General features: G+C 49.0%; 1 protein-coding gene across 7 annotated transcripts in view; it reads right to left on the bottom strand.

Moving 5' to 3' along the window:
* Plekha2 (pleckstrin homology domain containing A2) overlaps positions 1-13,504 on the bottom strand; it is a 58,298-nt gene that overhangs the window by 18,531 nt on the left and 26,263 nt on the right. For 6 of the 7 annotated variants that reach the window (XM_010605021.2, XM_010605030.3, XM_010605023.3 and 3 more), the window contains exons 3-5: positions 12,179-12,235; positions 5,868-5,916; positions 4,227-4,324 (exon numbers count right to left, since the gene is read on the bottom strand). In XM_010605021.2, coding sequence (XP_010603323.1) covers positions 4,227-4,324; positions 5,868-5,916; positions 12,179-12,235 — 204 coding nt within the window. The remainder of the gene's footprint in view (positions 1-4,226; positions 4,325-5,867; positions 5,917-12,178; positions 12,236-13,504) is intronic. The other variant, XM_033765356.1, reaches the window with a different exon arrangement.

Below are 13,504 nucleotides of genomic sequence, written 5' to 3' on the forward strand. Positions count from 1 at the left end.
GAGAGACGTACATTTACAAGGTCTTCAGCCACCCAGTTTGCTACAGCAACCTAGAAATCTAAAGCGGGGTCACTATTATTCTGAGAGAACCCACTTCTTTAAATATCTAATGTTAAACATTTTCCTCAATCATAGGGGTTCATACGACCTTAAACAATGCAGGATATAAATTCAATAGTAAAAATAAATAGCTTGTTTATATACGAATAATGAACCTGATGAGAAAGAAATCAAGAAAATAATTCCATTCATAGTAGTTTAAAAACAGACAAACCTAGGGATCAACCTACCCAAGGAGGTGAAAGACCTCTAGGATGAAAATTACATAGCACCAATGAATAAAATTGAAGACACTACAAGATAGAAAGGGCTCTCATGTTCATGAAGTAGGAGAATTAACACTGTTAAAATGGCCGTATTGTTAAAGGGGATCACAGATTTAACACAATTAAAATTCCAATGATATTCTTCACAGAATTAGAAAACACATCCTAAAATTCATGTGGAAACACAAAAGATGAAGAGTAGCCAACGCAATTCTGAGCAAAAACAGCAAGGTAGGAGGCATCACAATACCTAATTTCAAATTATATTACAAAGCCATAGTAACAAAACAGCATGGTGCCAAAGCAAAAATAGACCAATGAAGCAGAATAGAAGACACAGAAGCAAACATGCACAGCCATCTGCCTCTTGACAAAGGAGTCAAGAACGTATGTTGCAGAAAAAATAGCCTCCTCAAAACATGGTGCTGGGAAAACTGGATATCCACATGTAGACTGAAACCCGTGTAAAAATCAATTCAAAATAGATCAAAACCAGGTATAAGACCTGACACTTTGAAACTACAGAAAACATAAGGGAAACATGTGAAATCACAGGCACAGGTAAAGACTTCCTGAATAGGACTCCAATAGCACAAGAAATAATATCAAGAATCAGCAAATGGGATGACATCAAATTAAACAGTTTCTTCACTGCAAGAGAAACAACCAACACAGTGAGAAGGCAGCCTACAGACAGGGAGAAAATCTAGCCAGCTACCCTTCTGACAAAGCATTAATATTAGAAAGTATAAGGAACTCCAAAAACCTTAACATCAAAAACAAAACCCAAAAGACCAATGAATAGCCTAATCAAAACACTGGGCAAATGAACTGAACAGATTCTTTCTTACAAACTAAGCATTAAAAATGGCCAATAACCATATGAAAAAATGTTCAACAACTACAGCAATTAGGGAAATGCAGTGCAAACCAAGACTGCACTGGGCTTTTGTCTCACCCCACTCAGATGCAATCTCATCAAGAATGCAAAACCAAAACAAAGGCAAGAGTGCTGAGAAAAAGCAGCCCTCCACCCTGCTGGTAAGAATGTAAATTAGTATAGCTGCTAGGGAAGTCAGTCCAGAGGCTCAGAACTAAAAAATTAATACCATATGACCCACCTATACCACGCCTCAGTACAGCCCAAAGAATCAAAGACAGCGTACCATGGGATACCCACATACCCGCAATTCACAACCGCCAAGACCCAGAACCAGCCTGGGTTTGCACTCATGGGCGAATGGATAAACACGTGGTATGTATACACAGTGGAATGAAATCTTGTCATTTTCAGAAAAATGGGTGGAACTAAAGATCATCGTGTTAGGCAAAACACTTTCGAGCCAGATCAGAAAGACAAGTGTCACGTTTTCCCTGATATGGAGGGACCCAGGACCCAGCAGTATCTGGCTGCAGGAGCCAAGACAAGCAGCAAGAATGGTGAGAACCACAAGTTCTAGTGTGCACATCAAGCACCAAACAAGCAACGAGTACCAAAGTTCTCACATCCGAATGCGCTGAGCATCAGAGTCAGCGAGTGGAGCAGTCCACTGGACCCAGGCAGACTGTAGAATCTAAAGACGATGACAGGAAAGGAGAAGGGAAATTGTTACTATTAGACAAGAGAAAGGGAATAAGGAAAGAGGAGTGTAAAGAGGGGAACGGGAGAACATGGGAGGCTGAGGCAGGAGGATCCAAGTTCAAGCCCAACTGGGAAACTTAGCGAGATCCTGTCTCAATATTGAACCTCAATATTTTGTAAAATTAATATACACTCATAAAATACATTTTTAAAAAATGAAGAGTAATCTATGGGCAGAAAAACTGGATGTGTCCTAGTTCTGTGATCTCAGGCAAGTACTTTAATGTCTAGGTATTTCTATTTCCTCCCTTAGGTAAACAGGGATAATAACCCTTGTCCTTCCTACTTAAGGTTTTTACAAGGTTAAAATGAAGCCACACACACACATAAAAGCAGTGTGTGACCTAACATACTTTACAACTGTTTATTTTTAATATTTTTATAAACTATAAACTCCCCAGAAGTCAGGGGACTGGGTTAGAATCCCAGCCCTAGCAGTTACTGTCCTCTTGAGCTAAGGCACATGTCTGAGCTCCATGTGCCTGCACAAAGTGGCCTTAATACACCGTGTCTCAGCTGGGGATGTAGCTCAGCGGCACCGCACCTCCCTTGAAAGCGCAAGGTCCTGAGATCGATCCCCGGTTCAAAAGAAAACACCCTGTCTCTTAAGAGTGCTGGCCAAGGGCGACACATCATGTGTGGAAGTCTCACTTATTACACAACCGCTCCCTCTTTCATCTCTGCCTTCTCCGACATGCCTCACTTGGCTGGCACATGTGGTGTCTAAAATCTGTGCTTCATCACGTGGTATCACAGCCCCAACTCTGTCCAACTTACTCCAGCCTCTCTAAGGAAGAACACACAAAACGGAACTCTGCAGGAGGAGGAGAAAGGATGGACGCCAGGTAGCGCAAGCTTGTCATTCCAGCAGCCTAGGAGGCCGAGGCAGGAGGATTCGAGCCCAACAGGGCGACTTATCGAAATTCTGTCTCAAAACGGGCTGTGGATACAACTCAATCCCCAATATCAGAAAAGGAAGGGGGGAGGGGAAAGGGGAGAGGGAGAAAAAGAGGAGGAGGGGGGAGGAGGAGAAAGGGACAGGAGGAGGGAAGCTGAACAGGGCAGGGAAGGGAGGAAGGAAGGGAGGAGGGGAGGGGAGGGGAGGAGAGAGGGAAAGGAAGAAAAAGGACAGGAAAACCCTACTGAGACACAGAGAGATGAGAAAATACTGCACCCGTCCTCCTCCTCCTCCTGCACCACAGGGCCTTCTGGCGGGAGGAGTGATGAGGAAAAGCACCCCTCGGCAGCCAGGGAGACCCCAGCGCTCCGATGCTCAGTGAGAACAAGTGGACTGAGGTCTGCATGGAGCCTGTGCACCGCCTCCCGCGTACTTCAAACGCCTTTCAGTGGTTTGGGGAGGTGCCGTGGAAATAGCTGTTGCACTGTATTGTTTATGGATTCGTGGCAAGAAACAAATCTACGTGTCCAGTGCAGACAACTGTCTGGAAAGCCACTGTTTTAAATCTATAGATACGCAGTCCATGGATCCTTGACCAAGCAAAGGGAAATAAAGAGGATCCTGGAGACTGGCAATTCACAGAGGTGCTGACATCCAGGAGGCCCTGCCACCTTCCAACCTCAGGCCCAGCCCATCCCCTCCACCCCACATCCTGCATGCGCTGCTCTGTGAAGCCAGAGAAGAGGCAGGAAAAACCAGACAACTAGAGCAACACTACATCTAAGACACAAAATACAGACGAGTATCTGGGTAAGACGCTCCGTGGTAGAGCACAGGCCTAGCATGTTCAGTCCCCAGCACCAAAATAAAGATGGTTAAATAAAGGGCTGGAGGTATAGCTCAGGGGCACAGCATATGCTTAGCTTGCATGAGATCCTGGCCAGAATCCCTAGCACCAAGAAAAGGACAGAAGGGAGACAGGGAGCGGGGAAGGAAAGTCTCCTCGCCGCCTTGCAGGCTGTCTAGCCCAGTTTACTTCCAAGAGGCAGAAACCCAGGAGGAAACTAGCCAGGCGTGGTGGTGCACACCTGGTAACTCCAGCTACCTCGGGGGACTGAGGCGTGAGGACCACAAGTCTGAGGCCAGGCTGAGCATAATTAGTGACAGCATGTCTCAAAACAAAATGTTAAAAAGGCTCGGGTGCACCTCAGGGGCAGATCGCCTGCCCATAAGCCCAAAGCCCTGGGCTCCGTCCCCAGTACCTTCCCCACACACACCTGAGTTTTCCCCCACCCCAGGCAGGCCACGGCCGGGAAGGGACACTTTTCACACCACGAGGAAGAAGAAACCACACACGTACAGTGATCTTGCTGGCGTGGTTCAGGGCTTCAACCCAGTCCTTCAGGTCTTTCTGGTCATTGGCTTGAAGAAAATATCTCTGCGAGAGGGCATTGATTACTGTAAAGACAGGGGAGGGGTGAGACATTCCCAGGTCAGAGAACGTGCAACACAGCAAGACCCCACAGAGCTACAGTGTCGGAGGAGGCCAGGCGGGTAACGCCCACTGCGTGGGTTGAGAAATCCCCTAGGATGTGGTCCGTGCCGGCGATTAAGAGGCAGCAGGCCACTCGACTGCGCTTTCTTACTCACACCTTTAAAACTAAGATTATTCCGCCAGCCAAGAGAACGCAGCCTGACGTGAACAGCGGCCCCGATGCACCGTTCTGGGACAGCGAGCTGCTGATGCCCCCGAGAGTCACTCCCAGCAGTGCGGCCAGATGCATGGTTGTGATGACACATCCGTAATGTTGAACCCCGTACTCTGAGTCGCACTGGCACACGGGCCTGGATTACAAGCCTGGTTGGTTGCTGGGAACTGGAACAAAGCTTGCCTGAGACCAAAGCTGTGGTCCTGGCATCCTCTGCAAGCGGCCCTTTCCTCTGCGCATTCCATTCAGTCAACAGTTTACTTCTGGGCTCATTATTATTATGTGAATGTTTGCATCCTCCGGTCACACAATCTGAGAGCCATTTTGAGCTCAGCGATGGCATTTGAAAGAAACGGGAGAACGAGCGCGCCGAGGACGTGCAAACCAATCCACAGCCGAGAAGCAGATGGCTCGGGGGCTCTCGCATTCTACAAGCGGAGCTGAAGCACTGCGCTTAAAATGGAAGGGGCAGAACGCGTCAGCTCACTCGTTCACTCGGCCAATGCTTGAGCACCCGCTACGCTACGAGCTCCTCTAGGTGCTGAGGACACTCCAGCGCCACAGCAGAGGACTAGATCTGTTTTCCTGATACACACAGCGCCTGCCCATGGCAACGGGTGCAGCTCCACGAACACGGTGGGCTCCAGCAACTCTCCCGTGACCGGCAATTCAACGGTGCGAGGCCTCCACCAAGCGGCTGTGTCACTTGCTCAGCGACACTAGGACTCGCCATAGAACACTCTTTCCTTCCCGTGGTCCTCTTCCTGACCCCTCACCCTGAGGGTCCACCTTTCCTGAGCACAGCATCACTTGACTTTGTTTACCCATTTTGCAGTACCAGGGACTGAACACAGGGCCTTCACCCTGAGCGACGTCTCTAGCCCCTTCTATTTATTATTTTATTTTATTTTATTTTGAGACAGGACTCCCACTAAAGTCACTCAGTTGCCCAGACTGGACTCCAACTTCCAATATTCCCACCTCAGCCTACCAGAGCACTGGGATTACAGGACTGTGCCACCACACCCGGCCATTACTCAGTTCTAAAAGGAGGATTCCCAGAAACTTCTATAGAGTTTTTACATCCTCCCTGTGGCATCAAGAAAACTGAAACATCACTGGTCCTGTGCACCTGTCCTTATGCTGCAAAGAATTTTCCCAGCAACACCAGAGGAGGCAGTATCACTTGACACACGGTGGATTTATGTCTCTCACACACGCACGTGATCACAGTACTTCCTCTGTTCAAAACAGGAAGTTGCTACCTGAGTACGTCCCAGCTCCGTACTTACCAAAGCAAAATGGAGTTTTTGGTTTCTGCTTTGGAGTAGCGATGCTCACCTACATCAATAAGAAATAAAGAAAGGAACATGAGTGTGCTTTCCAATGGTGTTAAAAACTTCACTGTGAAAGTTTTCATATATCAAAAGTACATCAAACACAAGTACTTTTTACATGTGCTTTTACATTTTAAGGAATAACAACTAAGAAACCCACACTTTTACTTCAGTTAAGAAACAGGCATTATGATCCCATGTCTTAGAAGCCTTTAGCGTGTCCCGCCCCGACAGAAACCCAACCTCTCAGGGATAACTGCTATCTCCGTGCCTGGACTGGTTTGTCTTTGTGAATAGTCACTGCGTCCTGACAAGATTCTCTTTGGCCCACAGGCCCTGGCATAGTCCCACTCACACTAGCAAGATCTCACTCCCCCTTCAAGTACTAACTCTCCCCTTCCCAAACATCTCCAAATTGAGAGTGGTGTTGCTTAGATCCCAACCAGAGCACTCAGAAATAGGACACAGCAGCCACAGGATGTGTTTGGATCCTGAGCAGCTGCCCCGAGAGCTACCCTGACCATGCAGACAAGCACTTCCCCAGCCAGAGAAGGGCCACCGAGTCATCTCGGGTATGGCCCTGAGACAGTGGAAGTATTTCTGTGCCCTCCTTGGCTCCAGTTCACCTTGTTTTCACAGGCTTCCCTCTGCACGTATTCCTGAGCATTGGCCTAGATGAGCTGACATCATTCTGGTTCAAACAGGGCTCAGTACCTGTCCCTGGTGCTGGCTGAATTTCAGGAGCAGCTCTAAGGGGCAGCCACCTACCCACAGGACCTACTCACACACTGCCACTATCCTCACCTGGGTACTATTCCTTCAATCCCCTTTCTGGTCAAAATTAATGTCTCTTCGCCAGGTGTGGTGGTACACACCTGTAATCCCAGCATCCTAGCAGGCTGGGGCAGGAGGATTGCACGTTCAAGTCCAGCCTGGGCAACTTTGCGAAGCCCTGTCTCAAAATTAAAAATAAATAAATAAATAAAAGTCTGGGGATGTAGCTCAGTGCCAAGGCCCTGGGTTCAATCTTCAGAACCACAAAGCAAAGCAAACCAGAAGTCTCGTCATAGCTCACTGCTGCTGGGATCTAATAATGACTAACTCATCAGGCTAAGTAGGTGTTTGCTCGTGATCCTAAGTTCTTCCTCATAGACCTGCCTAGATTCCTTAACCAAAACTAATACTGCCCAATTACCAGGAACCGAGGTAGCAGCCTATAAAGGATCAAAAGGACATTCAGTACGGCCCGGGCTTTGGAGGTTGTCCCAACCCACAGGCATCCCGTCCCGACCGTGTGACCTCCATTGTATGTTCTATCAAACACAGGCAACAACACCATGTTCTGACAGGGTTAACATGAGCGTGTAGGTAAGGCACTTCCCCGTCCTGTCATACAGAATCTGGTTATTCAGGGAGGGACAACTCACAGCTTCCAATAATGCATCGCTTTTACAAACCCACTCCACACAAAAATACATCAGTGCCACCCCTGGAACTATGGACAAGATGCTGACAGCCCATGAGCAAAAATGTACGAGACCTGAAAAAATGCCTGGCTTCCAACATACAACACAGAGGGGGCACATCCAATACTAACAAATATTTAAAGTTTCCATAACAGTATATTGTCCTCACTGACAAGAATTTAAACAAATGCACTCAAGATGTCACATTAAATCACCTTCACTCATTAAGCATTCAAAATGTTTTCATTAAATTCGAAAATGGTTTGTAGCTGACGTCTTAGTTAACAAGAATCCTTGTGCGTATGTGCAAGACGATTGCCTAGAAACTGGGGATAAACTTGGTGCATTGTTCCCAGCCAAATCAGTCCAAACTAAAAGGCACTCTTTCAAGTATTTTATAGCTAAACAATCAGACAGAAGTTTTTTCTCCTAAGACGCAGATGGGTGTATTTTGGCTCACGGCTCCCACGTCTGGGACAGTCCCGAGGCGGCTGAGGCTATCACAAGGTAAGAGATGGGAGTGGCGTACGTGTGCACGTCCCAAGCACTCTACTTAGTGAGGGAAATCGGCGTGCTTTGGTATGTTTACCATGACGTGAGGTGGGGCCCACAGACCCTGAGTTCGGATTCAGACTACACAAATCCCGTCACATCTGCACAACACGGGAAGCTGGGACCCCAGCACCACAGGCCTGGCTCCGTGGTGCCTTGTCTTCTGGGACGCCTGGACCCTGTTTTGGTCCTGTAGTGACTCGCTCTCCTGCTCTTTCCCTCGCGTTTCCATGCATCCTCCGGCCACAGCGGATCTCCTGCTCGTCCTCCCCTGGTTCCCGCAGATCCTCCCCTCCCAGAGCTGCTCTGGCTGCCCGGGCCCCTAACACCCACCCATCTCGTGGAGCTACTTCTCACCCAGCTTTTGCACGGTACTGAAAAGCTGGGCACTTAAAGATGCTCTCTGGCTCATTCAGAAAATCGTCTTTTTTCCAAGAAATCCGTATGCATCACTGATCGGAGATAACACTGCTGGCTGATGTGCTCGCCCTGTTGAATCAGAAATGGTTCACTCTGGCCACAACTTCTTACTCAGCCACCACCGAGAGCACTAACCATGTGCTTATTATGGGCCCAGAGCATGTCGCTTTTTTGCTTGTTTTTCTGATTCCCTGGCTTTCTCAGTGGTGCACAAATGTACGCCTACACTTCACGGCTTATCACAGAGGAATAATTCGGCAAAGCAGCTTACTGCCAAACTAATGGAATTTCTCTAGCTCTGCCCTGATTGGCTGTGCAGCAAGTGTAAAGTCCACCAGCGTCTCTGATCAGCTCCCCAGTGAAAATACTCATCTTTTTCTTATTGTCAGCAAACATCACAGGAATAAAATGAAGTCCCATCTATCTGTTGCTGTGCCCACAGAGAAGGGCCAAACAGGATACCTCATTTTTACAGAGTTACAGCTTTGGTCCCCCCCTGATATCCTGCACACCCCACTGGGAGATGTGGTCCCCCACTACCCACCCCACTGCCTGTGGGTGATCTTGCCAGGTGGTTACAGCATCCTCAGATAGGGCGGCAGAATAAGACCCTTCCATGGCAGTGTGACTCAAGCATTCCACAGCCCGAGGTGGCCACAGCTGAGATGCTACATGGCAGTGGCTGGCTGGTGGGTCCTGTCAACCAGCAACAGGGAGAGAGGGCTGCCCATGGGCCACCCGTGCAGTGACAAAGGCAGGGAGCCGCCTGCTGCACGGTTCAACAGACTCTCTGCTCTTATCAGATTGAACGCAGACCACAGAGGCAGCAAGTGCATTGGCATCAGGGCACCGCTGGGGTCAGCCCCACCTGTCTGCCCTTAGCCGGAAATAGAGCTAGGGCCCCTCTGACAGAAGCAGCAGCAGCCAAACAAGGTCTTAAGAGCACTGCAGGGCTCTGCCCCAGTGTCTGGGGTCACCTTGCCTCTGTAGGCAGTAAGAGCAGGGGAATAAGCCAAGTGTCATCCCAACACTGGGAGGCTGAGCCAGAAGGACCACAAGTTCAAGCCCAGCCTGGGCAGCTTAGCAAGACCCTATGTCAAAAAAAATTTTTTTTAATGAAAAGGACTGGATATGCAGCTCAGTGCAAAGACCTTGGGTTCCACCTCCAGCACCACTAACTAATAAATGCACTAGATGGCTGGAAAAGAAGAGAGGCCCATGAGACAAAGAAGGAGGGTGGGTAGGCAGTACCAACCACCAGCTTCGATTATTTTCTATGGTAGCCAGCACAGGAAATGGTTCTGCCACAATGGCTGACTTGAGTGACGTCAGCTCAGGCATGGGCCTCTCTGGAAAACCGCATGCTCATCCCCCTCTTCCCAACATGACCCTCAGCAGGCACCTCCGGGAGCTGAAAGGCGAGGCCATGTGACACGGTGGGCACACACCTCCCCTGGGAGGAAGACCTGCAGGTTAATGAGAAACAACCCCAAGCCAGGCGCAGAGGAGCAAACCCCACAGCGCTGAAAGGCTGAGGCAGGAGAATTCTAAGTTGGAGCCCAGCCTGGGCAACTTACTAAATTGAAAGAAAAAAACAGAAAAAGAAAGTAGCTCAGTGTGAAGGCCTTGGATTCAAACCCCAGTCATGGGAGAGAGAAGGGGGTGAGGTGGACAGAGACAACCAGGACCACTGACCCAGACACAGCACCAGAGCTGAAAGCTCCACTGGGAGAAGCCCTGCCTTTCGGCACTGAGTCAGGCAGGAGTTAAAGGCTTTCAGCTCTCTGTAACCTGACCCAGGAGCAGCTGTGGATATTGCAAAAGGCCCACAAGGCCCTCAGGCCCCATCTCAGGATGAGCTGAAAGTCAGGTCATCTTTTCTTAACAAGGCAGCCTCCAAAGCAAAAAATACTAAAACCCTCCTCTGAGCTGCACTTATAACTCATGATTCAGCAGGAGATTATATTTGCTCTTGCCTCCCCGAAAAAGTCTTTCCAAAGCCTCTCCAACAGAAGAGTTTCAGCTTTCATTTTTTACAGGCTGTCTGCTCGCTGCTCTCTCATTCCTCTTTCTGGAGAAATGAGCTCATAGGAGATGGGGACAGGAGGCCTCAGGCTGGGCCGGCTGGTCTGGGGAGGCCGTCACATTCCGACCGCAAGGCGCACAGAAAGTGCCCGCAGCTGTGCTAGCAAAGCTGGCTTTCGCAGCGCTCCCCCTTCCCCCGAAGCCATGGTCTTCTTCGTCTAAGACAAGTCTGTGCTGACCAGCATCTTCTGTCCCTGCACCCGGCTGTAGCTGCCAGGCTCTGCCCACAGCCTGCAGGCTCAGGTGGCCCAGCCACTCCTCCTACAGCTGGACACTCAGACACCTTGAGTGACCCCTTCTTGAGTGGAAGAACACACGGCCCCTCAAGGTGTCAGGAGACTAGGGGCCCCTTGGCTCAGTGACCCCTATAGGTCTCAAGGCCCAGAGGGCAGGAGAAGGTGGGCAGGACACGATGGCCCCAGGAGGTCTGCAGTGAGGGTTGCATGGGGAGAGCAGGTTTTCCCGAGCTGCAGAGCTGGCTAGGGGCCACCTGGCTCTGCTCTCTGCACAAAGTGTTCCTCACTCTGGGGAGTTCTCAGTCCACAGCTATCTATCGCTGGGGCATCGCTGGGAAGCAGTGGTGTCTGTCCCAGGGAGGGGCTGCTAAAAGCAGCTGAATTCAGCAGTTACTTGCGGGCATCGTTAAGCGGCCCCCACCCCGAATCCTGACAAAGGAGTCCAACAAACCGGGCCAGGGCTGCTGGCCAAACTCTCAGCAACTACCGGGCTGCTGAGTGTGGTCCTGGCGCACACGAAGACGTTCCCCAGGCTTTCTTTTCTTAGCCTTTCATCAGCAGGCATCCTATCCGGGTGGCTGATATGACCCTGAGCTGCTGCAGTTGGACCCTCTGGGAGAATCCTTTACAGCTCCTGGATTTCTGCTCCTTTTTGTCGTTGCCCCCCTCCCACAAAAAGTTTACAACATCCTGGTCCTATTCCCAGCTCAATTACCAGCTACCATTCCCTCTGCAGAAGTACAATATACACTACTATGTTTGGATGAGAACTGCCCCCCACAGGCCCAAGAAAGGCTTGGTGCTCAGCTCCGAGCCCCTGGGAGTGGTGCAGCCTTCAGCAGGTAGGGTACAGGGGAGGTCTTTAGGTGGCTGGGAGGTGCCCTCGAAGAGCATCGTAAGACCTCAGTCTCTCTGTCTCTGTTTCTGTCCCTGTATGCACGTGTCTGTCTGTCTGTCTGTGTGTATGTGTCTGTCTGTCTGTGTGTGTGTGTCTCTCTCTCTCCCTCCCTCGCTCTCTGTTTCTGTTTGTTTTTTTGCTTCCCAGCCATGAGGTAAGTGGTTTTGTTCTGAGACCTCTTTCCACCATAATATGTTGCCCCACTACAGGATCCAAGGAAACCAGCCAACTCATCATGGACAGAAGCCCCTAAAACCTTTCCCCCAAAATAAACCTTTCCCCCTGTAAGTCTATTATTGCAGGTATTTGTTACAGTGATCAAAAGCTGACTGGGCTGGGGATTTAGCTCAGCAGTTCCACCGCCTGCCTGGCAAGTGCAAGGGCCTGTGTTCGATCCCCGGTACCAAAGAAAAGAAAAGCTGAGCAACACGTGGGGTGTGGAGTGCTCAACCCCTCCACCCACCATCGGCAGCACAGCCTCCTCTGGCGGTGAATGGGGGCATTTTAATGCCATGGAATGTCCCCAGAGGCGAACACCCCAAGGGTATGCCACTTCCTCATTTAGCTACTCTAAGAACATGAATTTCCAGAACGCCAGGCCAACGTTACCTTCGAGATGTAGGTCAGCTGCAAAGATCCGACAGCTCCAGCTCCCGCAGCCAGGTTCTGAAAGACACGTTGTCACTTTAGGAAGGATGCTCCACAAGGCAGCGAAACAGCCCTGAGGGTCAGGAGACCCAGGTTTGCGTTCAGTTTATGTCACTTTCAAGCCTCACAACCTTAATCAAGTCATAGTCACTCTTGAGCTCACTTTCCTTACCTGTAAAACTGTGGTGACAACAGTTCCCAAACATTCCAGTGACAAAACTGCAGATTTCCTCGTCAACCTGTATCATCAGTGTGACCCCTCGGCCTCCTTATCACAGTGAGCTATTCTAGGGCGGCGGTCCAAGTGTGTGCCCCACCACTCAATGGGCAAGGCCCTCACCTACTGAGCCTCAGCCTTCCTTTCTGTACAAACGGCTTCGGTCTGGAAATGTTTGGGATTTTAGGACTTTATTCTGAAATTTGGAATATTTGCACATACAATGAGAAAACCTGGGGATGGGACCCCCGCCTAAACACAAAATTTCATTTACGTTTCATATACCCTTTATATACCCAGGCTGAAGCTAATTTTATATATGATTTTCAGTGCACCTACGTTTTGACTGCAACTAGTATCATGAGGTCAGCTGTGGAATTTATGGCAACGTGTTACCTTCAAAAAGTTTTGAGTTTTGGAGCATTTCAGATTTTGGATTTCAGATTAGGAATGTCTAACCTTGGAGTTCAGTGGTAAGGATGAGTTTGTACATTTCAGAGCCCTTGGAATTATCCTTAGCACACAGAATACGCTCTCTAATGCCAGTTGTTACATTTTTTTTCTGCCAATTGCTCTGGTCTCGACAGCTTTATCCTCTTCTATGTCATTTCAAAATTCTTTTCAAAGCCGACAGTACATAATCTCAGACCATACAGCAGTACCTCAGTTTCTGAACTCAATTCTTTGCATGATTCTGGTCACAAACCAAGCTGGACAAGAACCGAATCAAATTTTCGCATTAGGTCCACACTGATCTTAACTACTGAATTGGATTCGGTTCTCATCCAACTCAGTTTTCAACCAGAATCGTAGAAAGAATCAAGTTCATGAACCAAGGTACCACTGTACAGAAATTTAAAAATATACCCATTAGGTTATGTCACAGGACTGTTACAAGTCCCAAATGAAATGATGTCTATGCACTGAAATCACTAAGTAAATGGACTATTAAAACACCAGGAAGCTCACAGGCTTGTACTTGACCTTGACCTTGGCATACCCTTAGCTTTCTAACCTCTCCACGAAGCAGATGAAATAATGGAGACAAGACATTAACACAGCACGGTAAA

Source organism: Fukomys damarensis, unplaced genomic scaffold (assembly GCF_012274545.1).
Source record: "Fukomys damarensis isolate Sample0158 unplaced genomic scaffold, DMR_v1.0_HiC HiC_scaffold_18, whole genome shotgun sequence".
NCBI lineage: Eukaryota > Metazoa > Chordata > Mammalia > Rodentia > Bathyergidae > Fukomys > Fukomys damarensis.